The following is a 27,102-nucleotide window of genomic DNA, read 5'->3' on the forward strand; positions in this document are numbered from 1 at the left end:
CTGTTCTTACTGCAGATGTGGTCTCAACAAACGAACTGCATCCATATGTCTCGAAGAGAGGATAAAATTAACTTGCTCTCGCTGTATTTTTATTTTAAAACACAAGTTACTTTTAAAGCAGAGAATTTTTCCATCAAAGCAAAAGCTAGTTCTTGTAAAAACGTAGCTCAAATGGAGCAGAGAAGGTGTGGTTGTTGGGGAACCCTCCCCAATTCAGTGTGCCCTGATTTAAAAAACCCAAAAAACATTTGTAAACAGAGAAGTGATTTCTTTCACTGCCAGCCATTAGATTCTGTAGACATTCCTGTATGGTGAAAGTATCTTGTTACAGTAACCCCAGAGTGGCCTAGTGCAGATTTGACGTTTGCTGTGGTTCTTAGAAAATGCTGTGCTCTTTCTCTACGTGATTTGCAAGGATATGTTTTTGAGCCAGATTCCAATTTCCGTAATTGGGAGAAATGAAGCATTATCTATACCCACCCACCCAAATTCAGTTCTGATCAAAATACAACAGATGAAATCCAGTACCAAAAAAGCGCACAGTTTGTGCTGTTGGAACCCTTAATGCAGAAAGGTTGCAGCATTTTGGAATATTTAAGTCACACCCAAACTATACATTTAAAGTGATGTAAACAAAATCTGCTCCCTTTCCCTTATGGGGTATCTAAGAGCCCGTAGAGAGTCCTTAAGTGGATTCCCTATCGGTGGAAGAAAATAACAGAGGAGAACCAGAGAATACTGAGAAGCAAAGTGGCTAGTAAGCCTGATCTTTATTGAACTGTTGCAACAGAGTCCTCACACCACATGCAAGAGGAAGGAGCAACCCAGAACAATGGTGTGCAAGCCCTTATATAGACTTTTTGAAATTGCCTCCCTGTAAGCTTAAGGCCACCCCCCAATACATCATACATACATCACAGAAGGGGCGGTCTACAGCAGAATCCTAAGGACAGGATACCTGATAATGGTCACTGATTGCATTACCTGGACAGTCTGGCTACACTTTTGTGATGGTTAATACTTTAGTTCCTGAATCCAGGTAACAGGCTTACCCTATTCATACCCAAATGTGCCCTTAAGGCAGGATTTTGTGAGCACAGAGTCAATAGGGAGGCTTTTCCTATTCCCATCCAAACTGCACAGGAATATTCGAGGTGACTGAAAGAGTCATAATGGCTTTAGGACTGTTTTCCTATACTGTTCCAGTTATGTGGGGGTGTGTGTGTGTGTGTGTATCTGTCTTTGCCTGGTACATTTATGAACATTTATTTTATATCTTAGACCTTATAATTCTTATAACAAAAGCATTCTAGTTCCACGTTAACAGACAGAGCTTCCACTCTAGAAATCCTGGGAACTGTAGTTTGTGAAGAATGCTGACTACACAGACTTACAGATTCCAGCAACCTTAACAAACGTTTACCTAGATTCTCCATGGCTGTTAAAGTGCTTTAGGAATGCTTTAAATGCAGGGCATGGAGATGACCTAAGTTTAGAGAAAATCCAAGTAAGAGGTGACATGATAGAAGTTTATAAAATTATGCATGGTGTGTAGAAAGTGGATAGAAAAACGTTTTTCCTCCTCTGTGGTAACACTTGGACTTGGGGACATCCAATGAAACTTAATGTTGGAAAATTCAGGACAGATAAAAGAAAATACTTCTCCATGCTGCACGTAGTTAGACTGTGGAACTTGTTCCCACAGGAGGCGGTGACAGCCACCAACTTGGATGGCTTTAAAATAGGATTGGACAGATTCATGGTTGAGAAGATGGCTACTAGCCATGATTTCTATGCTCTGCCTCCACAGTTGGAGAGAATCATGCTTCTGAATACCAGTTTGGAAACTGCAAGAGAGGACAGGGCTCTTCTACTCAGATCCTGTTCTGGGGCTTCCTGTTGGCTCATCTAGTTGGGCACTGTGAGAACAGGGTGCTGGACTAGGTGGGCCATTGGCCTGATCCAGCAGGGCTCTTCTTAGGTTCTTATTGTCAAATCTGAAACTTCAGAGAGCTTCATTGGAGTGTTTGAGAATTGCTGTAAATAGTTACCACTGCTTTTAGTTTGTGTGCTGTCTTTCTGTGTAGATGTATCCCAAAACTGTTCACAGCTCAAGACTAGCAGTACAGGAACAAGGGTATGTGTGAAAACATTATTACGATAAACTGGGACTGGAGAACCTTGTTCAGCACCAAAAGTAGTGCCACCCACTTCCAACTCGGACAGCCACTCCAGAAGGATCCCATGGTTGATGGTATTGAAAGCTGCTGAGAGGTTGAGGAGAATTACCGTAACAGGGACACATCTCTTCTGTTTCTCTCCTGACAGAGGTCATCATACAGGGTGACCAAAGCAGTTTCTGTGCCAAAACTGCTAAGCCCTGATTGAAATGGATCTAGAAAATCAGTTTCCTCCAAGAGTGCCTAGATCTGGGTTGTGACCACCCACTCAGGAACCTTGTCCAAGAAGGAGAGATTAGTAACTGGCCAGTAGTTTTTCCAAATCCAGGGAGGATTTTTTGAGGAGTAGTTTTACCACTGCCTCCTTCGAGCAAGGAGGGACCACCCCCACTTGTAATGAGGCATTAATCACCTCCCTGGCACAGCCAACTACTCCCTCTCTGCTAGTTTTTATCAACCAAGTGGGGCAAGGGTCCATTCCGCAAGTGGTCACCCTGACCAATCCAAACATCTTGTCCACATCCTTGAGCCTTGCAAGCTGAAACTCATCCAACACAGCAGGACTAGGAAATGCTCTGTACACCCCACTGAGCAGAATCAAGATCCTGGTGGATGCAAGTAGTTTTATCCTCAAAATGCTTTGTAAACAAGTCACAGTGAGCTACCATTGATTTCTACCACCTCTTTTAGATCAGACTGTAGCAGGCCCCATACTACCTGGGAAAGCTTCTGAACAGCACAATGTGGATGCAATGGAAGCAGCAAAGTAAGCCTTCTTTGCAGGCTTCACTGCCCACTAGGTAGGCCCAATGATGAGCCCTCACCATTGTTCAGTTGCATTCAGCCGGATCTTTCCTCCACTTGCATTTGAGCCATCTCCTAGCTTGTTTCCTCACCCTAACCTCTGGAGTATGCCAGACATCAAACTGCTTCCCTTACAAATGACATGCGTTTCATGCTAACTGTTGCTGTCCAGACAGGTGTTATTATTTTGTTTGATGAAGCTAAACAGCTTTTGTTAAACATGGGACAGGTGTGTTAGTGTTTTGCATGAAGGGGGAAATAAGTCCCTGTCTTTCTCTCCTTCATTATGCATTTCTTCCTAGGCCTTCTGCTGCTTTGTTTGGTTCCAGACTGTGTGTTTTCCATTCATCCATCTCCTCAGTCTCCCCAGTGAATCTAGTATCTTGCTTCCTCACAAAAGGCTTGGCTCCTGCCTATCACCCATTTAAAAGAAACACCCAGTTGTAATGAAACTGGGTGTGTAGTGTCATGGGAAGATGTGTTTCACAAGTGTGAAAGGTCATATGCCTGCAGGATCTGTAACAATATTTATTTACACACACACACACACACACAAACAAACAAACAAACAGAGAGAGACAGAGAGAGAGAGGTCGCTGTAGCAAGTTATTTGTGACTTCATCATGTGCACAGTGAGCGTGCATTGATTTCTTTTCCCCTCTGATTTCCACTGAGCATGCATAACAGGATGCAAACTTAAAGCAGGAAATTGGAATACCAGCAAGGTATCCTTGCTGAGTTGCTCAGACTTTGTGTTGGGCACCAGGGTGCATGATCTGGCCGTATGTTCTCTTTGCTGATAGATTAAGACTGCCTATCTCTGTTGAGCAGATCGCACCTGTGTCTGATGTCACAGGTGCATGATGGTGATGCGATATTTAGGAAATTTGGCACCACCTCTGCCTGATACTGGAAGCCGAAGCTCTGTGGTGAAGCCCACATTTTATTCACACATGCATGCATGCATGCACACACATACATATATACCAGAGTGGTTTACAACCACAGTAAATATATACTGCCCGCCGCCTGGCCACCTGCAGGGAGACAGTTCCACCCTGCCCTCCTCCCATTTCTGTGGAAGGAAAGCCACATTCTTGTCCATGGGATTCACCTCCCAGCTACTACAAAAGTCCTGCTGCACCTTTGGGACCGTGAAGACTCCAGTCCACAAATGGTGGCGCTGTAAGGAAATGTGCAAGTCCTCAAAAAGTGCACCAATATTTGTTTTTGTTGCAATGTGCTAAAGCTAGCCTGGTGGAGATTAGCTGTAGTGGAAAAGTTAACTGAAAAAGCAGACATTTGAGGGGAGTCAATCTGAAAAGTACAAGCTGAACATGAGTCAACAGTGTGATGCAGCAGCGAGAAAAGCTAATGTTATTCTAGGCTGCATCAACAGAAGTCTAGTGTCCTGATCAAGGCAAGTCATAGTATCACTTTATTCTGCCTTTGTCAGACCACAACTAGAGTACTGTGTCCAGTTCTGGGCACTACGATTTAATAAGGATACTTAGAAGCTGGAAGTTGTGCAGAGGAGGGCAGCCAAGATGATCAGGGGTCTAAAAATCAAACCTTATGAGGAACAGTTGGGGGAGCTGGGTATGTTTAGCCTAGAAAAGAGGAGACTGAGAGGTGATATGATAGCCATCTTCCGTCTCTAAAGGGCTGTCACATGGAAGATGGAGCAAGCTGGTTTTCTGCAGCTCCAGAGGGCAGGACCTGAACCAGTGGCTTCAAGTTGTAAGAAAGGAGATTCCGACTGAATATCAGTAAGAACTTTCTGATGGTAAGAACAGTTCAACAGTGGAATGGGCTTCCTCAAGAGATGGTGGGCTCTCCTTCTTTGGAGGTTTTTAAGCAGAGGTTGGGTGGCTATCCATCATGGATGCTTTAGTTGAGATTCCTGCATTGGACTAGATTACCCTCATGGTCCCTTTCATCTCTAGAATTCCGTGATTAAATGAAAAACCATACTAAAATAGTTAACATCAGAAATTAGCTATTGTGGAAATATGTATACTTAATAGCCTGCATAGGGCTGGTGGAATAGAAATGTTTTCAGCAGATATTTAAACGCTGAAACAAGGTGCCTGCTGAATCCCTACTGGCAGAGTATTCCGCAGGACTAGGCCAATAAAACTAACGGCTTGGCTCCTTGTTCTTGTCAAATGAGTCTCACCAATTGAGGGAATAACTAACAACCCTCCTGCAGGTGGTCTCAGTGATTGAGCTGGGATACACGGGTTCAGGCAGTCCTTGAACCACCCTGGATCTACGTTGTTCAATATTTTGTAAATTAATAGCTTGAACCTGGCTTGGTAGAAGATGGGCAGCCAGTGCATCTGTTTTAACAATGGTGCCATGTGCTGTCAGCCAGATGCCCCCATCAGCAGTCTGCCCACCACATTCTGCACCATCTGGAGCTTCCGAATCAGACCCAAGAGCAATTCTACATGGAGTGCATTGCAGTAATCCAGACTTGAGGTTACCAGTGCATGGACCACAGTGGTCAGGCTATCTGTGTTCAGGAATGGCTGTATCTGGCAAACCAGACTGAGCTGGTAAAAGGCACTTCTAGCTACAGAGGGCACTTGAGCTTCTAGTTATAGAGATGCTCCTTCAGAGCTGCTGCAGTTCTTCAGGAGTGCTGAATAGGGTACAGAATCCAGTCACTCTACACTCCATTTACCTTAAATATATATATATATTGCTGTGCAGTAATACTGCTTAGTGTTGTATTTATCCTGGACTGTCCACACATCCTTCCGCTTTATTAGGTTTGTGATGCTTCCACTGTGTTACTGAATTATTGCCATATGGAGCAGACGCTGTTGTGTAGTGCTACAAAAGTGGTTGGGTGGGGGACCAGAACATCTGGGGTATGAAAAGTTACAGGATTGCAGAGTTACAGGACATGCATCAATTGGAAACAAACCTCAAAACATTTGCAGGAGCAAACCATACTGAAAATGGAATTGTGTGTAACCAACCCGATGCCTTCTTACATGCAAATAATCATGAATGCACAATGAAATTGATGCCTGGAGGGACTGTGTGGTGTTCTGAAGTGTTTCTTCAAAGAAAGTCACTGGGTGAGGTGACCCAGAGGTTGCATTAGAAGAGCCTGCTGGATCAGGACATAGGCACATGTTGTCCAACATCATGTTCTTACCAGGGCAAGCCAAATGTTTATATGGGAAACCTGTAAACAGGACTGGAATGAAAGAGCTCTCTCTTCTGCTGCAGTTTCAAGAAACCAGTATTCAGAAACATTGCTGCTTCCGACTATGGAGGCAGAACGTAGCCACCATGGCTAGTAGCCATTGATAGTCCTCTCCATGAATTTGTCTAATCCTGTTTTAAAGCTATCTAGGTTGGTGGCCATCATTGCCTCCTGTAGCAGTGATTGTCAACTGTGTGAAGAAGTTCTTCCTTTTTTCTGTTTTGAATCATCCAAAATTCAGCTTCATTGGAAGTCCACGAGTTCTAGTTTTATTAGAGATAGAGAAGGTTTCTCCATCCAATCCGCCATGCCATGCAAAATTTTATAAATTTCTATCATATCACCTCTTACCCACCATTTCTCTAAGCTAAAAAGTCCCAAATGCTGCAACCTTTTTGTTCACCCAGTTTGGCGAGATCCTTTGGTGTTTTTTTGTTTTTGCATGCTGCTTACGTTGTGTCTGAAAACATGGACACTTAAATGTTCTTCAGAATGATCTAATAAATATAGGGCTAAGATCTCAAATGACCAGCATAGGACTCAGTACCTCTTTTCCTTGATAAGTGAAATTGATTTTCTGCTATGAAACTTGAACCAAATTGGAAGTTAGCAATTTCAGGACCCCACTCATCAGTTACTACAGCCAGTTCCAAAACTGCTGCTATTTTGAGGGTGGGATTCAATCATACCCTGTCAAATTCAGGCTGGGCACAGTTGGGCCATTTGCACAGCAAACACAACCCCCCCCCCAAAAAATCAGACACTTTGATCAGGAGAGTGATAGAGAAATGGTTTAGTATCACATCTTCTAACCTTCCTGGAATGAATGCTCAGCAAAACAGCCATTGTTGTTGCCATTGTTCCTTGCAAAGTTTGGTGCAAGCAACATCAGGAGGGAAGCTGAATTAACAGGCTGCCTGCATGTGACCTACGATGCATGTGAGCTCTGTGAGTGCAGCTTTCTCCCTATTGAAGTGCAGAGTATTTGAGGACTGGGACATTCGCAGAGAAACCAAAATGCTTGTTTACAAAGCTATTGTACTACCAACCTTACTATATGCTTGTGAAATATGGACCACTTATAAATGCCATCCCCAGCTCCTCGAAAGATTCCATCAACAGTGTCTCCGAAAATTTTTACATATCACTTGGGAAGACAGTGATACTAATATCAGTGTACTGGAAAAAGCAATGATCACCAGTGTTGAAGCAATGATTCTTCAACATCAACTTCGTTGGACTGGTCATGTTGTGCGGATGCCTGATGATCATCTTCCAAAGCAACTACAGTGGTACCTCGGGTTACATACGCTTCAGGTTACAGACTCCGCTAACCCAGAAATAGTACCTCGGGTTAAGAACTTTGCTACAGGATGAGAACAGAAATCGTGCTCTGGCGGCCCGGCGGCAGCAGGAGGCCCCATTAGCTAAAGTGGCGCTTCAGGTTAAGAACAGACCTCCGGAACGAATTAAGTACTTAACCCAAGGTACTACTGTACTCTATTCCAAACTTAAAAATGGAAACCGTAATGCTGGTGGTCAACAAAAGAGGTTTAAAGACTGTCTCATGGCAAATCTAAAAAAATGTAGTTGCAACTGGGAAACACTGGGATGCGAGTGCTCCAGTTGGAGAACAGCCTTTACCAAAGGTGTCATGGGCTTTGAAGACACTCGAACTCAGGACGCAAGGGAGAAACGTGCTAAGAGGAAGGCACGCTTGGCAAATCCACACCGTGATCAACTCCTGCCTGAAAACCAATGTCCCCACTGTGGAAGGATGTGTGGATCCAGCATTGGCCTCCACAGTGACTTACGGACTCATTGTTAAAACCGTGTTTATGGAAGACAATCTTACTCGGCTACGAGGGATCGCCAAAGAAGAAGAAGAAGACGATTAGGGGTGTAATTCAGCATATTTTCCCGTTCTGCCCCATATTTGTTGCCTGCAGCCTTGGATCTGTTCTGCTGCAATTCACTTTCTGTCAAAAACCATGTTATTTGTCTCACTGCCTGCTGTGAGGAAATCATGTAGCACACGTAATTAATCATGTAAATTATGTAACTTAGGTTGTCATTAGGTCATTCCTCCCCATTCATTCCAGTACAAAGGAAAATAAATGCATTTAGGGGTGGGGGACCATAATCAATTACCTATCGTTTGCGTGCTGAAGGCAGCAAAAGTAGCAGCAATTATCAGTTGTATTCACTGGGTTGCTTTATGTTGCAGACATAAAGTGAACACCGGCAATTTCCCCTCCTGTGTCTGTTTTTGTCGGAATGTTCTGACATCCCTAACCTTGAGGGAAGCTGTCATGGCGTGCCATTGTTTGAGGAAGTGGGCCTGTAATTGGCAGCCGAGGAAGTAGCTGCAGTGCAGAAGGAAGTCTGTCGCTTCACTTTAAAGGATGCTTTCGTGGGGAGGTGATTGTGATGTCTGCAAGTCCACGGGACATGGCACTTGTTGTTGATAGATGTTGGATGTTGTCTTTCCGTTGGACCTGCCTTGCAGTTGGTACAGCTTGGAAGCTGACTTCCCCTGCAGGTTTCTAGTGTTTGTTTGAGAGGAGAAATGCAAAGTTTAGTCTGGGGTGGAAGCTCCTGACATCAAGAGCTTTTGTGTGGGTGGGTGGATATGTCAACTGCAAATAGGGATTGAAGGATATTTTTAATGTTCTGGTTCTGTCTGTTTCTCATCTCTATCCCTCCCTCTCTCCCCCCCGCCCGCCCCAAGTTCTCCACCTTTCTGCACCTATTTGCATTAGAGGGGAGCAGCTGAATTCTCAAATATTCATCAGCATTTTTGTGTTAATTTCTCCCAACAAACTTTGTATGGTTTTTTTTTTTTACTAATGGTACACATTTTTGCAAAGGCTTCACTGTAATGTAATGTATTTCTTTAATCTGTTTGTTTATTTCATAAAATTTACACCCTGTTTTATAGTAAAAAAAAAAAAAGGCACCCTCAAAGTACACCTTCTTTATGACAGCCTCATCTAAAGAAAAAATTTCTCAGTCATTGGCACCACCAGTGAATTTTTCCAGTCCTTTTTAAAAGCCATCCATGTTGGTGGCATTCACCACCAGGTGAGCACAACTTCCTTATGGCACTTTAGAGAGGCACATTTGAATCTGATTTAGTGGAAAAGAGAAGGAGAGACAGGCACACACACAGATTTGAATGTGCCTCTCTAAAGAATTTGGCTCCCTGTTTGGAACAGATGCTTCTGCGAGGAGGAAGTAAAGGTGAAAAGAGGTGTTTTAAGATGTGTACATGTGCTTTTCCTAGTGTGGAGGCCGTGGTGGGAAGTAGGGTGGGAAGTGGTGTGTTGTAGAGCACAAGTGAAAAGGAACCCTGGAGAAACAGTAGCAGACTGAGGCTGATCAGACCCAGTGACTAGTGAGCTTCGAGCTCAAGAGCCTCCTCCTCAGCAGCTCCCCTATGCCGCATGTGAGAGAGACTTTGCTCAAATCTGGAAATGTTGCATTGATTTAAATACGGGTGCCACCTTAACTAGTGACAGTTTCTGTAGCATAGTGCTTATTATGTTTGCCTAACACGCAAAAGATCCTCAGTTCAAAACCAGGTAGAAGCAATTAAAGTGTCAGACAGGGACCCAGGAGAGACCACGATTCAAATCCCCACTGGGCCATGAAACTCACTGGGTGTGACCTTTGGCTACTCATTCACTCAGTCTAACCAACCTCTCAGGGTTGTTGTGGGAAGCTATGTACACCACCTTAAGCTTCTTGGACAAAAAAGTAGGATGTCAACATAAAAAATGAACACATATGGATGGACAAATACGTCAAATTTTCATTTCCCCCAAAAGTTCAGTTCAGTTCAAAAACATCAGTTTTTGAATTCTTCTGTCTTCGTGAAAATTTATCTGCATTTTAGTGTGAATTTATCCTAATATGCACATTTTTAATATGCAGTTTTGCCAAAAATATACTGATTTGCAAAGCAATCTGCCTTAGTGCAATGCATTGTGTGTGTGTGTGTGTGTGATTTTCATTAACATACTCATTTTTGTACACACTTCCCTTGCTATGTAATTATTTGTACATATCGCTTGGCTGGAGAACTATGTGAATTTTGGAGGATTTCTGTGTTTTGGTTTCTTGTATTTAGTTGAGAAAAAAACCAAACCTGGATAGATTATGCTTGCTGGAAGGATGCTGGAGTTGGTAGATTGAAATTTAATCATCATCATCATCAACAACATCATCATCATCATAATCTGCCTTTCTTTTCAATAAGAAATACCCAGGTGGTTCAGAAATTGACATAACATCAGAATAACAAGAATCAAATTATTGTAAAAAGTACAGCTACCTGTAATTAAAGTACATAGCAAACAAAAAAAAAACCCTACATTAAAGCATCCTTAACATAATAAACAAGCCCATCAGGACAATGTGACAGTTTAAATAACAATCAAAGCAGAAGGTTCAAGTCAGATATTGGGGATGTCTGCTGAAGCAGGTGGTCTCTTCAAAAGCAGGCTTTGTTCTCAAATAACAAAGCAGGACATAGATGTTGTCTTTTTACTTCTGCCACTGAAGTTCATACTACGTGGAGTGCAAACTTTCAATACATGTGAAGTTCTTCAGATTCTATGTTCAAGAAAAGCATCACAAAATGTGTGTGTGTGTGTGTGTGAGAGAGAGAGAGAGAGAGAGAGAGACCTTCTGCATGCAAAGCAAGTGCTCTGTCACTGAATTTACACCCCTCCCTAAATTTGGCTGCCAATAGGTCCTGTTGTTAAGGATTCAGATATTCTTGGAAGTTGTGCAATTTTCCATCTGTCAGCCGTGATTGTGTGGTCACTCAGGCCTAATAGGTTTCAAGATCTATGGCCAACGACTATGAAGATACGGGTGATACTTTGCATCATGTCCTGCTTTCAGGTTTCTGTTCAAGGAATCTAGTAGGCCACTGTTAGAATAGGATGCTGGACTAGATGGGCCTTTGACCTGATCCAGGAGGGATCTTCTTACAGTCTCCCTCCATTGTCGGAGGCAGTATGCCTCTGAATGTCAGCTACTGGGACCCGCAACTAGGTAGGGGGTTGCTGTTGTTTGTAAGGTCCTGCTTGCAAGCTTCCCCTAAGCATCTAGTTGACCACTGTCAGAACAGCCTGCTGGACCAGATGGGCCCCAGTTGGCCTGATCCAGCAGGGAGGCTGTTTCTATCTCTTTATGAAGATCACTCAGAAGTAAATAGTTTTCCTTGATTTCCAAGTTGTGCTTTCACTGTTCTCCTGAAGTCTGGCCTGTTGCGTCTCCTCATCTCAAAAGAGAGCAAGTAATTTGGCGCAGAGAGAAGGGAGGGGTCAAATTTTTAACATAAACATGAGGGGAGGGGGGAGCGAGGGGAGTTCTCATGCTGTTCACAGCGTGGCCTCTCTCCAGGATCTTGATTCAAGACCTGGCATGATCCCTTCACCACTTGTCCTTGGTCGTGGTGTAATTGGAGGGGAAGACAGTGCTGGATTTCCGGCCTTCCTGTTGAATCAGTCCCCATTGGGAGGCATTTTTTCTCACTGACCGAGGTTACATGATATCCCACTGTGTACAGTTTACAGTAAAGCCTTTGCACAGGGAGGATGGAGCAGCAGCAGGGGGTGAGGGGGCAGCCTTTTCTCTCTGCACTGCTCTTCACTGATGTCATCTTTCCACCATCTCCAGCTGTTTGCTGTCTGTTTATTTCAGGTGTTTACCCAGCTGATGATGTCACACACACACATACATAGCACATCCAATATGTATGGCGCCTCTTTGCTTGATAAAGGGAGCTTTTTAATGGGCTTGACAAGATCAAAGCATTCTTCGGGGTAAAATGATTAATCAGCTTAATTTTCTCCAAGTGGCTCTTCTGTTTCTCTCATAATTGTCGTAATTAAAGCGCTGCGGGGATGATAAAATGGGTAATCTGTGTGCACAAAAAAGGGACAGATGAGTGGGGTGGGGGGGGGAAGGCTGAATTCCCGTAGCATGTTTGAAAACTTAATTGTTTTACAGCCCATCAGACCTTTCTTCTTTTCTAGGTATTTTGCCTTGGTGAATAAGGCAGCTTTTGAGAAGAGCTCTGCAACCAAAGCTGGTGTGTTTGTGTGCAGATAGATATAGGATAGGGCTTTCAGAGCAGGTGGTGGGTGGCACTGTGGTCTAAACCACAGAGCCTAGGACTTGCCGATCAGAAGATCGGCGGTTCGAATCCCCGTGACAGGGTGAGCTCCTGTTGCTCGGTCCCAGCTCTTGCCAACCTAGCAGTTCAAAAGCACGTCAAAGTGTAAGTAGATAAATAGGTACCACGCCAGTGGGAAGGTAAACAGCGTTTCCGTGCACTGCTCTGGTTCTCCACAAGCTGCTTAGTCATTCTGGCCACATGACCCGGAAGCTGTCTGCGGACAAATGCCGGCTCCCCTGGCCTATAGAGCGAGATGAGCGCGCAACCCCAGAGTCGTCTGCGACTGGACCTAACAGTCAAGGGTCATTTTACCTTTACTTTCAGAGCAGACCCATTAAAATTAATGGGCCTATTCTGAGTAGGGCAAGCATTGGATACAACCCATAATTTTAAATTCTGTTCATGGTTTTTATTGTAATGTATATTCAGATGTACATTCCAGTCACTTCTCTCTTGGCCTAACTTACCTTACTAGGTTGTTGGGATTGAATGAGGATAGAGAGAGCCATGTACTCCACTTTGAGCTCCTTGGAGGAAAAGTGAGATAGAAATGCAAAAAATAAAAAAATGAATAATGCTTGCAATATATTTACATAAAATCATAAAATAATAAAACAACATTGTTTACACACACACACGCACACACACACACACACACACACACACACTAATAATATAAATCAGCCAAAATACGAAATAAATGTCCTTTAACAGTGGTTCTCAAACTTTTTTCTCTGGGCCACACTTTCAGAATAAAAGTTTGCTCATGCCACACCAAATTTTATATTGATAAATACACTGGAAAACAAAAAGAAACAACTCCTGGCAGTGCTTGATTTATAACATAGAACACAAGTACTTTATAATATGATCATGGGGCATCCAGAAAGTATAAATCAATGCAGCTACGTAAGAACGTGAATCATTCTCACAATATAGCGATTCTGGATCACAACTAGGAGTGTCCTCAGTATCACTTGATGCTCTTGCTCTCATATTCTACTAATAAAAAATATTATTTTGACATTATACTATACTATTCTACACTGGAATGTTAAAATGTTTATTTGATTGTCCTTGAATATTCCCACCACACTTGCCATCCTCTCCTGACTAGCGGTGGAGCGTACCCCACCAGCACCTGGGATGGGTATACTCTGGGCAATAGGGTGGGGGTGCTGGGGGCGGAGCATCTGCATCCTTCTTAGCTGGAGGGACGCAGCAGCTCTGTGCCCTGGCCCTGTGCTGCTTTTAAGTCAGTGTGGAACCTGTAAGGGCACCCTTGCAGCCTTGGGTCCCAGCATCAGAGAGGGGCAGTGCTGCCTCTCCCATGCTTTGGGACTGCACTGCACAGCCTGCCTGGCTGCCCCTCATAGCGCCCTGTAAGCCCAGCATCGCTTTGCAAGAATTGCAAAAATGACGCTGGGCTTGCAGGATGCATGAACTCTTGCAGTCTTCTCAGGCACCCTCCAGGCTCCAACAGGAGGGCGACTGAGGAGGAGGCAACAGGCAAGCATCATCCCCATGCAGCTTTTGCGAGTGGCGCTGGGCTTGCAGGATGCCTGAGCTGTTGCCTCCTTCTCAGGCGCCCTTCTGCTGGAGGGTTCCTGAGAAGGACACAACAGCTAACCATAGGCAGGGCGTCGGGAATGCCCCCCCCCCGAAACAATGCCCGGTGCATCGGCCCCCCAGCAACCTCCACTACGCCTCTGCTTCTGATACACAAGGCGCTCCACACCCTTTGAGAACCACTGCACTAAGCACATTCAAAGCAAAACTGTGATTAAGAGAAAAGGGGGGGGGGACCAGATTCTTTTTTGAAAATTAACCTTTTTCTTCCCCTCCCCTTTTCATTTACTTTTCCAGAAGCGCTTCAGAGGCCAGTAGCCTCTGAATTTGAGCCCCAGGGCCTAAGTGAAGCCGTCCGCTGGAACTCCAAGGAGAATCTGCTTTCGGGTCCCGGAGAAAATGACCCCAACCTTTTCGTTGCCCTGTATGATTTTGTAGCAAGTGGAGACAACACTCTCAGCATAACTAAAGGTAAGAGATATATGTCAGGATCAGACTACAAAGTGTGTATGAGACCAAGTGTGCGTCCAGATTGTCATTATTTTCATTCAGAATAGTGCTTGTCCAAAAACAGTGCATGGCCTGAAAGGACAAACTATGGGGAGGGCATAGGGAACAAGCAAACTCAGGCACCAAATCCCAAAACAGTAGCTTTTATAATATGTAACCAGACAGAATTGAAGGAGGTCAATGAGGTTGGTATTCCAGTCTTCCTTCTATCTCTGCAGCAGCCTGCTGACGGGCTCCCTCCTTTGTTCATTCCATCTATATGAACTTCCAATTTGATGCTGAGCTGAAGTCCAGGTTCTTGGTGCTAGTGCTAAACTCGACAAAGTGTGTCTCTGGTGTCTTTGAAGGAGCATCTTCTCTCAATATGGGCCTTGAGATCAACTTTGGTCTCCTTGCTCTGAGATGAAAATGTGTGGGGTTTGGAGCTTGGGAATGGCACCACAGTGGTTCTCCCTGCCCCCCCCATCACTTCTCTTCATGCAGAAGTTTTAAAACCAATTTCCAGGTCCCATTCCCCATATCAGATCTGTTTCACATGGATAGCAATGTGGGAACCCTCTCTGGGAATGGTGGGTGCCTTTTTTTTCACTGGGATTCTTCCAGCGGGCACACCTGGAACAGTGAAGTTGACCATGTCCATGCTGGTTCCACACCGGGGTTAGGAAAGATTTTTCAGCCTGAGGACTGGCCCACCCTCCACAGGCCATTTTTGGCAGGTGGATGAGGACACCTATCCGGTAATTGCCTGGTTTAAGATGACACCAGGTGGTTCAAAGTTCAAGTTGCAGGAGCAGACAGAGGCTTGCCTCTGATCTCAGTGCTATAGTCACACAGCGCTAAAATCAGAGATGACCTTTTGCTTGCTCTTTAAGAGTCAACAGGCAGAGGCTTATCTCCAGTCTTAGCACTTTGGGATCACAGTGCTAAGTCTTTGCTGCTGCTTTTTACCATCAAAGAGCAAGCTGCCTCTTGGATCTTAGTACTTAGATCGGAGATAACAGATCTCTACAGCTGGTATCATATGATGTAGGGTGATTGACAAGTGGGCATGTTTTGCCCCAAATGCCCTTGTAGACCAAATTCAAAGGCCTCCTGCAAGATGTGGACCAGAGGTTCCCTACCCCTGATCTACCTGATGACCACTCTTAGCAACCATGTGATAAAGCTTTCTGCAATTGTGACTTCTGGCTTCATAAAAATTGTTTCCAGTTCAAAAATTAAGCAGCTTCAGATTATTTCCCCCTCTGATGCTTTTAAATTTGCATTTGTCTGTTGGGTTTTATTACCACATGCTGCCTCAGATGCTTGCCTGCCATGTAAAAATAAACACTGTATGTGCTGTTTTTATTTAATCCATTGATCCATCTCTTGGTTATAGTCAATGACCAATATTCGTTCTTTTTCTTTTAATTGTTTTAATGGAAAGGTGAAAAGCTCCGCGTCTTGGGCTATAACCACAATGGGGAGTGGTGTGAGGCCCAGACAAAGAACGGGCAAGGCTGGGTCCCCAGCAACTACATCACCCCTGTGAACAGCTTAGAGAAGCACTCATGGTACCATGGGCCAGTGTCGCGGAATGCGGCAGAGTACCTGCTGAGCAGTGGGATCAACGGTAGCTTCCTGGTGCGGGAGAGTGAGAGCAGTCCAGGCCAGCGGTCCATATCGCTGAGATACGAGGGAAGGGTTTACCACTACCGGATCAACACTGCATCTGATGGGAAGGTGAGAGCAGACCCTGGTTGACCCTCCAGGCATATCTTATTTATTTATTTTACATCATTTTTTTGCTAAAAGCATGCATGGTGGTTAGACCACTACTGTTCTTTCTTGAGCATTTGTTCTGATTCATCTGTGGGAGGGGGTTATATGATAGCAAGCATTCATCCTGGTTTGCTCGCAGCTTGCTCACATGTCTCTCCGTTCATTGTTCATTCACCGGTTTGTTTCTCCATCATTTTCCAAACTGCAAAAAAATTGTGTGTGCATGTGTTTGGTATGGCTTTGTTGGGTGAGGGTAGCAGAGCCAAGTACTGCTGGTTTCCAAATGGATCACTGGAAGATTGAAAACCTGTGAAGATGACAAAAAATAAATAAATGAATAATAGCAAGAACAAATGACAAGAAAGGAGATTCTGACTAAACATTGGATATGTTTAGCCTGTAGAGCAGAAGACTGAGAGGTGATACGAGAGCCACCTTCAAAAATCTGAAAGGCCGTCCCATGGAAGATGGAGCAAGCTTGTTTTTTGCTGCTCCAGGGGGCAGGACCTGAACCAATGGATTCAAATGACAAGGAAGTTGTTGTTGTTTAGTCGTTTAGTCATGTCCGACTCTTCGTGACCCCATGGACCAGAGCACGCCAGGCACTCCTATCTTCCACTGCCTCCTGCAGTTTGGTCAGAGACAAGGAAGTAGATTCCAACTAAACATTAGGAAAACCTTTCTGGCAGTAAAAGGTGTTAAACAATGGAGTGAATTCCCTTGGAAGGTGGTGGATTCTCCTTCGCTTGAGGTTTTTAAACAGAGGCTGGCTGTCAGGGAGCCTAGTTGTGATTTCTGCATTGCAGGGGGTTGGACGAGATGACCTTTGGGTATTCATTTCCTATCAATGTTTGGTTTTTATTATTGTTCTATCTATGTTTTTAGAGTTCTTGCTTTTAACTGTAAGCTGCTTTGAGTCCCATCAAGGGAAAAGGTGGGGTTTAACAACAACAACAACAACTTTTTGAATATGTTGTAATAATAAATAGCATCTATTATTATTATTATTATTATTATTATTATTGTTATTATTATTATTATTATTCAATTGAAACCCTCTGAGGATGTAAAAATAAGAAACAAGCACTTGTTGTTTTATTGTTGTTTTTATTATTTTTATTACTAGTAATAATTATAATTTATTTTTTTTACCTGCCCTTCACAATAAGGTTCCAGGGCAGGTTATAGCAATTTAAAAATACAATACAGTGGTACCTTGATTTGCATACATCTTGGTTTGCATAAGTTTTGGATTACAAACACGTCAAACCCAGAAGTGCGGGTCCCAGTTTGCAACCTTTTTTTGGATTAAAATCCATTTTGGGGCGAATTACGAATGTGTTTTTTTTGGAGGCCCCGTTGGTGAAAGCACGCCTTGGATTACAACCTGTTTCAGTCTACAAACGGACCTCCAGAACGTATTATGGTTGTAAACCAAGGTACCACTGTACTGAAAATATTTTACGACAAATTACAGTCACAAGAACCAGGGTAAAGAGGTATGTCTTCAGCACAGGACACAAACTAAGCAGTGAAGGTGCCCAGTACATCTTTGTGGGGAGAGATTTAGATCTTCCTGCTGACATAAGGCAGTGCAGCATCAGCGACAAGGTGTTCTGCCACTTGTAGCCTGCCCCAGCATTGCGATAAGGCACTTTGTTTAGTCTGGCAGCACTCTCAGTGCCAAGGAATGGCCAATACTCGCTATGATAATCAGTTTAGATTTGCGCAAAGCAGGTTAATAGTTTTTCTTTCCCTGGAACTGTTTTAATTGGAATTATTGGGAATGGGTACCAGCCGGATGATTTCATTAAAGCGAACAGCCACTGGCTTACCACCAGGAATCTATGAATTTTCATCCTAATTTTATTGTGAAGGGAAGAGAAGAAGACACCAAGAGTCTCAGCAGGCCTAGTTCTTAAACGATCAATTTCAGCCATTTGATAAAAAATATATATCATATGTCCCTGGCGGATGGAGATGGTAGTGGGGAGAACAGACGGTGCAATCCTTCCCGCCTGCTGTCTGGGCTTTTGTGGCTTTCCAAGACTTCTGTCTCATTTGCGTGGCGAGTTCCTGCCCCCCACTAGGATAAATAAAGACATGAGACACCATAATTTAAGGTTAATTGGGCGAATTAGGCCACAACTTTATTGAATTCAGGAATGAGAGGCATTGGCTTAGGCATTGGTCCTATCGACTATCCGGCTACAGCCCATTTGCTGGAGACACGGGGAAGGGTTAACACTATATCGGGGGAGTCTCCTGCCGAGGCACGTCGACTAGGAGCTCCCCCGGGTCACCGCTCGGAGGCGTGCCTTTGACCCACACCTCCATAGGCTTCGGACAGGGCCACGCCCCCCGGAGTCCTTTAACGGACCACCCTTCGCTCACTGGGGGGAGGTGATGGCGTTCATCCCCCCACACATCCTCTTAACCCCTTCTTACCAATGCCTACCGCCACACGAGCAATCGCTCGCCGCCAATACTCTCATGCCTGAAACCAATCCCTTATCCCCTTTGCTATATCCCACAGCCAAACATCATTTCCAGCATCCGAAAGATGCACGCCATCAAACCGGTAGAGGGCCTCACAGTTGAAACGAATGCCCGGGTGTTCAATGACCTTCCCACCCAGGGCCGCCACTCTATGCACCACCGCCCGATCTAGGGCTTTCCTAGCCCTATTCATGGCTATCGGGCACCTGCAATCTCTCCAGACCCGCCTCTCCATCAAAGAGGCCCAAATAATTGTCACGTTCGGGTAAGAGGCCTTAAGCTCCTCAAAGTGACTGAAAATGTGCCACTGCAAATCAACTGCCTTTCTGTAAGCTAGGTCATTTTCTCCTAATTGTATCAGTAAAGCATCTGGGGGGCCCTCCGCTGCTGCTCTGGTCTTAAATGCGGGCAACATCTCAGCCCAGCGCATTCCCCTCTGCAAGACCCAGGATATAGTGATGCCAGACGGTAAGTCAAGGCATGGCCCGAGACCGGAATTGATGGCGCGGACCCTGGCCCAATGCACAATGCTGTGCCCGATTATCCAGACGCGCACCCCCATATCACCTGTAAGAAATTAAGAGAACAGGCTATGGTCAATCGACCCCAGTTGAACCGTCATAAATTTTTCCTAACATAGCGTTTGTAAGCATCCGAAATCCAGCGGCCTAAGTCCTTAACCCTCTCAGTAGTAAGGCCCAGGTGCATTGCTGTGGTGGCCGCACCTATCCTAAAAGAGTGCGCCGCGAAATCTGCAGGGGGAAGGCCGCATGCTGCCTGTGTTAAGCGCATAACACGCGTGAACTGGTGACGCGTCAGGGGTAAGCCATCTGCATGGATAAAAAATGGCCCTGCCGAATTAGCCCTCAGAAATAAGAAGCGCCTGGTGTCCTTAACTGGACACAGGCCTGGTTTTCCGGTTGCCAGGAGCCGAACCAGGGCCCCCCTCCCGTCCTGATCTGTTTTGGAGCTACATATCCGTAAAACTAGATCCTCCCGTGAGAGTGTAAGGTCGCTTAATAGCAAACCCCGGGAGGAACCGCGCTGACCCTCTTTGTAAACCACCTCACCCACACGCATTGCGCCGAAAAAGGCGATGGAGTATGCCGCTGAAAATAAGCGCGCCTCATACTTCGACCAACAGACCGTTCTCACTTTTTGTGAATTTGGAAAAGGATGTCAAATGATATCGGCCTCCTCATATCGCGGCTTGGGGGCTGCAGTCTGCGCCAGCCCTCTAGGGTCTTTCGTATGACAAAATCGGCACATGGATCGGAGGAAAATACCGCCTTACAAAAGAATGATATTGCCGCAGCCTGTAGGTTGAGGGTTCTAGGGGCGCGCCCCAAGCGTCTTAAGTATACTAAGTAGGATAAAACCTCAGACTTGACGGGAGGGGCGTTGCTTTTGTCGGCGCGGGTTTTATTGCGGAACTTAAGGAAATCCGACCACGCCTTCTTATAAGATCTTAAAGTGGAAGGCGCCAATGAGGCTAATACTCCCTGAATCACTTCTGGTTCCCATGACTCTGGTCCCCAAGTCTCCACAGATGTTCCGGGAACGGCTGAGGGAGCGGCTGAGCATCCGGTGCTAACGAGCGGAAGCGGTCCAACTGAAAACGAGATAGGGCATCCGCGATGTCATTGTTAACACCAGGCACAAATTTGGCGGAGAAGTGGATACTAAGTTCTAGACACAGGAGAACGAAGGAACGCAGAAGAGCACCTACCCTTGGGGACCGTGCGGCCTGCCTGGAAAGGACTCCTACTACTGCCTGGTTGTCGGTGTGGAAGCAAACCCTATGGTTACTAAAGGCCTCTGACCACAAGTGCACTGCCACTACGATCGGAAAGAATTCTAGGAAGGTTAAATCTCTGGTTATGGGGCCCCCCTGCCATGCTGCAGGCCAACGTTGGGCACACCATTGCCCCTTAAAGTAAACGCCAAACCCTAGGGAGCCTGAAGCATCTGAATGCACCTGAAAGTCCACTTGCAGCGACAAGTTCTCCTACCACAAGGAAATACCATTGTAGTTCTCCAGGAACTTCAACCAGACTTCCAAGTCAGGTTTTACCTCCTTAGATAGGCGAACCCTGTGATGAGGGGAACGCAGGCCTGCAGACAGCTTCGCGAGGTGGCCGCAGAACGGGCGGCCAGGGGAAACCACGCGGCAAGCAAAATTTAAATGGCCTAGCAGTGACTGTATCTGCCTAAGTGTCACTTTTCTTAGGGGGAGGAGCTGCCGAATGAGGTCGCCGAGCACGATCAGTTTCTCTCTGGGAAGTTCTGAGGTCTGAGCGACCGTGTCCAACTCAATACCTAAGTAAACCATGGTTGTAGCTGGGCCCTCCATTTTGTCGGCAGCTAGGGGAACTCCCAACTCCCCCGCTAATGATGTGAAGTCTTCGAGGAGCTCTGAGCACTTACGCCTGCTATTAGCGACGAGGATAAAGTCCAGGTAGTGCGACACGCCCTCGGATCCAGTTCTAAAGCGAAGCGCCCAGTCCAGGAAGGTGCTGAATGCCTCAAAGGCTGCACAAGCCACTGAGCAACCCATGGGCATTGCTTTGTCCACAAAATAAGCCCCTTCAAATTTGAAACCAAGCCACCGGAAATCTTCCGGATGAACTGGCAGGAGTCTAAAGGCCGACTCAATGTCACATTTTGCCAGCAGCGCGCCCTTACCGAATTTGCGAATAAGCTTGACCGCTTGGTCAAAAGTGGCATATCTCACAGTACAAAGTTCCTGTGGTATCGCATCATTGACGGACCCTCCCTTTGGGTAAGAAAGGTTGTGAATCATGCGAAACTCACCAGGCACTTTCTTAGGGACTATACCTAAAGGGGATATGTGAAAGCCTTCTATTGGAGGAACTGAAAAGGGGCCAGCTACCCTACCTGCTTTAATTTCTTTACTAATTTTCTTTCGGGCAGCCTCCGGCATCTCCCTCACTGATTTTTGATTTGGTGGATCACCTGAATTGGGGGGGAAAGCTACCGGGATCCTAAAACCGGTACTAAAACCTTCCCATAAATACACTGCTGCTGTCCTGTTGGGATAGAGATCTAAAAGTTTTTAACGGGGTCAACTTGATGGGGGAAAAGGCCAGGCCCAGATTGAAATTACTGCCTGTTCCCCTGAGGTCCAAATGGGGCTCCATGGCCACCCCTGGGTCCCTGGTTGTAGGAACCTCTCCCACTCCGAAAGGGCTGCCTCCCTTTAATGCAGGCAGTGGCTGGGTGGTTACCGAGGCATTTTTCACACTCGTGGCTGTACTTACAGACAGACGGCACACAAACCCCTTTATTGAATTCCCAGCACAGTCGCCTCTGTCTCGCAGCAGTCTTCCAGGATTTTGATGAGTCCTGGGGCTTCTTGTCTACGTAGGGGCCCATGTGCTCTGACCAATAGTTTTGGTCCCTCAGATCCCAACGTGTGGAAGATAACAGCGAAGCATTTCTGCGGAAATCTTCATCATAATTTAGAGCAGCAGTATCCCCCGCTAGTTCTCGTGCCCTCCTAACATGGGCCATGTAGGCAACTAAATGCATCGCTCGTTTTGGGTAAGCCGTGCTGACCACACCCATGAACACCTGGAACCCATCCAGCCAATTTTCAAAAGTGCGTTCGACTCTGGGTGTTCTGTACCTGCGTTTTCCATGGCTGCGCCTCTTTTCCCCTTTACCTGTCAGCTTAGCTGGAGGCAACAATCTGAACATATCAATAAAGTCCCCATTAAGGATCTTGTCCCTCTTTCTCTTTGTCCCTCTTACCTACAATGAAATCTGTAGACAGGTGAGTGGAAGTTTTAACATCCGGCACTAGCGCACCGTCCTTCCATTCAAGGGTCCCGTTAAAGGACTTACGGTAAGAATTGGCCCTCCTTTCATGCGCCCATGAAGGAAGACCCACACAGTCTTCCCCATGGCCCCAATACTCCTCCCTAGGAGCATCACTATCAGAGTCAGAAGAAGAGGAGGTACCTGAATCATCCTCCGATTCCGACCGCCTACTCTTCTTACTCTTCTTCGATGTGTGTTTCCTTTTTTCCTTCCTCTTCCCAGAGAGGACCTCCGGCGTGGCTTGATCCGGTGCACTGATCGCCTGTACCGCCTGCAGTCCCTGCGCTTCCTCGTCCGAAGTGGAGTCTGATGCGCCCTTGGCTAGTGCCGCCTGCGGAGGCGGAATCTGAAAGAGACTAGGAACACCTGGGTCCTTTTGTGGGTTAGCAGCCTTGGAACCTTGAGTACTAGCCTTGCCCTTCCTGCCACCGCTCTGGCCCCCTTTTGACTTGCCTGAGGTGGCCGACTGTGCGCGGGTGTTCTTTTGCCGGGCTGTTGCCTCTTTGGCTGCATTCAGCACTGCTGCAGTGGACGCGGTGGTACTGGGGAGTACCACCTCGTTAAGTTGAGTGTCCGGGATGAACTCTTGGGAGTACGCCATTGGTGCAGTTGACACCGGCACCGCTGCCACTGGCGCCGCTACGACTGGTGCAACTGCCGTTGGTGCTGCTGTCACTGTTGCGACTGTCATTGGTGCTGCTGCCCCAGATGTGGGTGCCACTTGGCCTGCAGACCTGCTTTGCTTATAAAATTCCTGAAAAGCCGTGAAAAACTGCGCCAAAGCCTGTGGGTTACTTGGTATTATAAATGGCTGGGACTCCTCCTGGCTCCCTTGTGCCCCCCAGATACAGCAACATTTCCCTGGTTACCTTGAGCCGACATAGTTGCGATCAAGACTCTTGATTAACCTAGTCAGCGGCAAGTAGCTCAGTTTATATGCGAGAGTAGCAAGCAATAGCACCGTTGTTCAGTATTGCCTGCACTGGTAAATTTCAGTGAAAACCAAAATTGTCAAACCCACCCGTTGTATTCAGCTGCTGGCAATATGACAGTAGTTCAGTATTGTCTGCACCGGTATAAACTCTAATTATAGATTTAATGAACTCAATGCAGCAAAATTTCAAATCACTAACAGCAAAACAATCGAACTTCCTAATGATCTATATATTTATTTAATTCACCAGGTTTGTTTGTTTATTTATTTGTTTGTTTGCTTAATTTTTATTAATCAATTAGCTTGCTTATTTTTATTAATTCAATTAGAGCTTTGCTTGATTAATATTAATTGAACTATAAATTGGTCACCCAAATTGAACTTTAATCTAATGTATGGTCACCTTATAGAACTATAAATTGTAGCCCCAGCACTACAGCAGTGAAGGCTGAATTGCTTATGCAGCACCTATATATCCAAGCAAAGCTCCCAGGAGACCCTTAAGGACTTTATCAAATCAAAACAAATGACCTAAATTGCCAGATTAACAATAGCCTTATAAGCTAAAGGAACACCCACCCCTGCGCACTCAAACCCGTTTTTTCTTAATAAAATACACCACAAATTATTCACACGGAATGATAAGTTACCTTGAGCCCTTATCAACTTAATTAGCGTTCCAGCAAATGATTTGTTCCTTAAGAAAGCTCCCCAGAGCACCAGAGCACTTAATCAACTTAGCCAATCGAAATGTACTGCCAGAATATATTGAGCCTTATAAGAAAAGGCCTGAGAGATAGCACTGTGAAGCCCCAAAAGGTGAAGCAAACCGCAAACAAATTGCTTAAAAACGCGCAGAAAGGGAATCAGAAGGCTGCAGAAGGAAAAAAGGAAATCGTCCCACGGTGCTTTGCCTCAAGCAATATGGCAGCTGCTATGCTGGTATTATCAAAATGGCGCCGAGGACAGACTGGTCGCCTAGCAATGGTACCGCTTCCCTTTACAGTAAACCAAATTCACCCGCAAAAATTAAAGGCCGCCGAAAGCGAGCTGTGGTAGAAGACGCCGCTGTAAAGAATGCAGAAGCTGAGCGTTGTAGTTAATTGTTACCGCCGCTGCGTTTGTTAATAGGAGTGCCGATTAAAGGAACTTCCCATGCGCTGCTGCCTATGGTAAAATGGCGGCCGCCGGCTGGCCACGTGGGCTGTTTAAAATGGCCGTGGGTGGACTCATCGCCTAGCAACAGAATAGCTTCAGACGGAAGTTCAAAATTAAAAGCCAGCGAAGGACAACGCAAAATAAAGCCACTGCAACCGCAAATGGGAAACAGCACAAGCAACCGACGAACTTTAACTGAAACAACCCCTAAATCCACTGAAGAAACAAAATAAAATAACGCTAACCGGACGGTAGGCAAACTAGATAAAAGGACGCGCACCTCGCTCTCCCGACCGTAGAAGCTTCCCCGACTACACACCAAACAAGGACAAAGGCTGCACCCCCGCCTGCCCAGCCGCCCAGAAAACGTTGCCCGGAGCCCCTCCGACCTGTTACAGTAGAATGGTGAAGTCCCTCACGCCGGAGGACCAGAGGCTAAGCGGCTCCCCTGAGCAAAGTAGACCTCAGGGCAACAGCAGCCGCAAAGGAGAAGGCGCTCGGTCCGCTGCATATGCCCGGTAACCTTGCTTCTTAAATCCAATTCCACTGGCTGTGCAGCGAAGCGGCACAAAGTGAGCAGCCGACGATCCCTCAAGGCGGAGACAGTGGTTTGGTGGGTAGGGATTCCCTGCAGCAGGAGCGGAGCGATCGGGGAGAAACAGCAACCAAAGTCCAACCTGCAAAAGAAACCTGAAAAGGCCGCGTAAGTGAACCAAGGACAGTAACCTGAAACAAAGTATATGAACCTCCAAAAAGACCTCAGAAAACGTGAGGGCTAGCTGGCGAAAAGAGGGCGAGCCCCCTCTGCGCCGGCCCTAAATAGGGCAGGCCACCCCCACCCCCAGCCAGCCGATTGGCTGGCTGGGGGGGCAGACCCGGCCGGGATTCCCCTGTTCTCACGGGGGCTGAAACCAGCCCCCGCTCATGTGGGGGTGGGCGTGAAGCCCGCAACCCCACCTCCTGGGCAGGCCGGAAGTGGCTTTCTCAGTTTGCTGGCAGAATTTAATATCTCACAAGCTCTTCCAATTAGATCAGCAGCTTTGGTGTTGTGTCTCTGTATGTGTCTGTGTAGAAAGAACCACACTGTGCCACTGTCTCCATCTCTTATAACATTAGCACTTGTGGACAGCCAGTGAAGCTGAATGTTGGAGGTTTCAGGAAAGATAAATGAAAGTACTTATTCACACAGTGCAAGGTTAATAACTGCAGCACTTAACTCCCACAGGAGGCAGTGGTGGCCATCAGCTTTGATGGCTCTAAAAGAGGATGTGACAAATTCATGGAGGAGAGGGCAATGCATGGCTATTAGCCACTGTAGTTATTCTCTGCCTCAATGGTTGGAGGCACAAATGCTTCTCATTGCCAGTTGCTGGAAACCACTGGAGTGCTCTTGTGTTTGGATCCTGCTTGTGAGTTTCCCATGGCCTTCTTGGTTGGCCACTGTGACAGCAGGATGTTGGACTTGATGGACCATTGGTCTGAACCTGGTGTAGGGCTCTTATATCCCCCCCCCCGGGTTGGAGGCAGTATGAATACTTCTTCTGAATACCAGTTTCTGGGAATCACAAGTGAGTAGAGTTGCTGCTGCACTCATGTCCTGCTTGTAGGTTCCTGTTGGGGCGTCTAGTTGGCTTCATTGAGATCAGGGTGCTGGACTAGATGAGCCATTGACCTGATCCAGCAGGCTTTTCTTATGTTCTTACAACTGTATCAATATATTTTCAGCCCCCTAGACCTTTCTGTCCAGCGCTCAGAACTCTCCCCAGGCCACACTGGTCTTGTTTTATACCCCAAGTGGTGATGCGGGTGATGCTATGGTCTAAACCACTGAGCCTCTTGGGCTTGTCGTTCGGAAGGTTGGCAGTTTGAATACGCAACGAGATGAGCTCCTGTTGCTCTGTCCCAGCTTCTGCCAACCTAGCAGTTCAAAAGCACACCAGTGGAAGTAGATAAATAGGTACCACTGCAGCAGGAAGGTAAATAGCATTTCCATGCGCTCTGGCACTTGTCAGGGTCTTCCATGCGCCAGTAGCAGTTTAGTCATGCTGGCCACATGACTTGGAAAGCTGTTTGTGGACAAATGCCAGCTCCCTCAGCCTGAAGTGACATGAGCGCCACACCACATAGTCGCCTTCAACTGGACTTAACTGCCCAGGGGTCCTTTACCTTTTACCCCAAGTGTTTTTGCCTGGCTGGGCTGTGTCCTTGAACTCTCCAGTTAAAGGATCAGAGAGCTTTGTAGCATGAAAGACAGATAGACAGATGGTCAAATATCCAGACTGGTTCAAAGGCAGCTTTCTTTTATTCCTTTCGCAAAATTTGGTATTGTAAAAAGAACAACAACAACAAAACCCCACCTCAAAGCGGTTTACAAAAGAATAAAAGAATAAAATTATTGGTAAAACAGATAATGAAAATCAACCACAAG

General features: G+C 46.0%; 2 protein-coding genes across 3 annotated transcripts in view; one reads left to right on the forward strand and one right to left on the reverse strand.

Moving 5' to 3' along the window:
* The window catches only part of ABL1 (ABL proto-oncogene 1, non-receptor tyrosine kinase), a 130,128-nt gene that overhangs the window by 65,351 nt on the left and 37,675 nt on the right, over positions 1–27,102 (forward strand). For both annotated transcript variants that reach the window (XM_083596289.1, XM_083596290.1), the window contains exons 2-3: positions 14,267–14,440; positions 15,906–16,201. In XM_083596289.1, coding sequence (XP_083452415.1) covers positions 14,267–14,440; positions 15,906–16,201 — 470 coding nt within the window. The remainder of the gene's footprint in view (positions 1–14,266; positions 14,441–15,905; positions 16,202–27,102) is intronic.
* On the reverse strand, positions 18,358–23,483 carry LOC310753968 (uncharacterized protein). Its single transcript, XM_083595301.1, has 2 exons — positions 22,724–23,483; positions 18,358–20,351 (listed from the first exon to the last, which is right to left on the reverse strand). The coding sequence occupies exons 1-2, from the start codon at positions 23,271–23,273 to the stop codon at positions 19,891–19,893; spliced, it is 1,011 nt and encodes a 336-aa protein (XP_083451427.1). The 5' UTR covers positions 23,274–23,483; the 3' UTR covers positions 18,358–19,890.

The sequence above is a fragment of the Podarcis filfolensis genome (genome assembly GCF_964270895.1).
Source record: "Podarcis filfolensis genome assembly, chromosome: Z".
In the NCBI taxonomy this organism is placed as follows: domain Eukaryota; kingdom Metazoa; phylum Chordata; class Lepidosauria; order Squamata; family Lacertidae; genus Podarcis; species Podarcis filfolensis.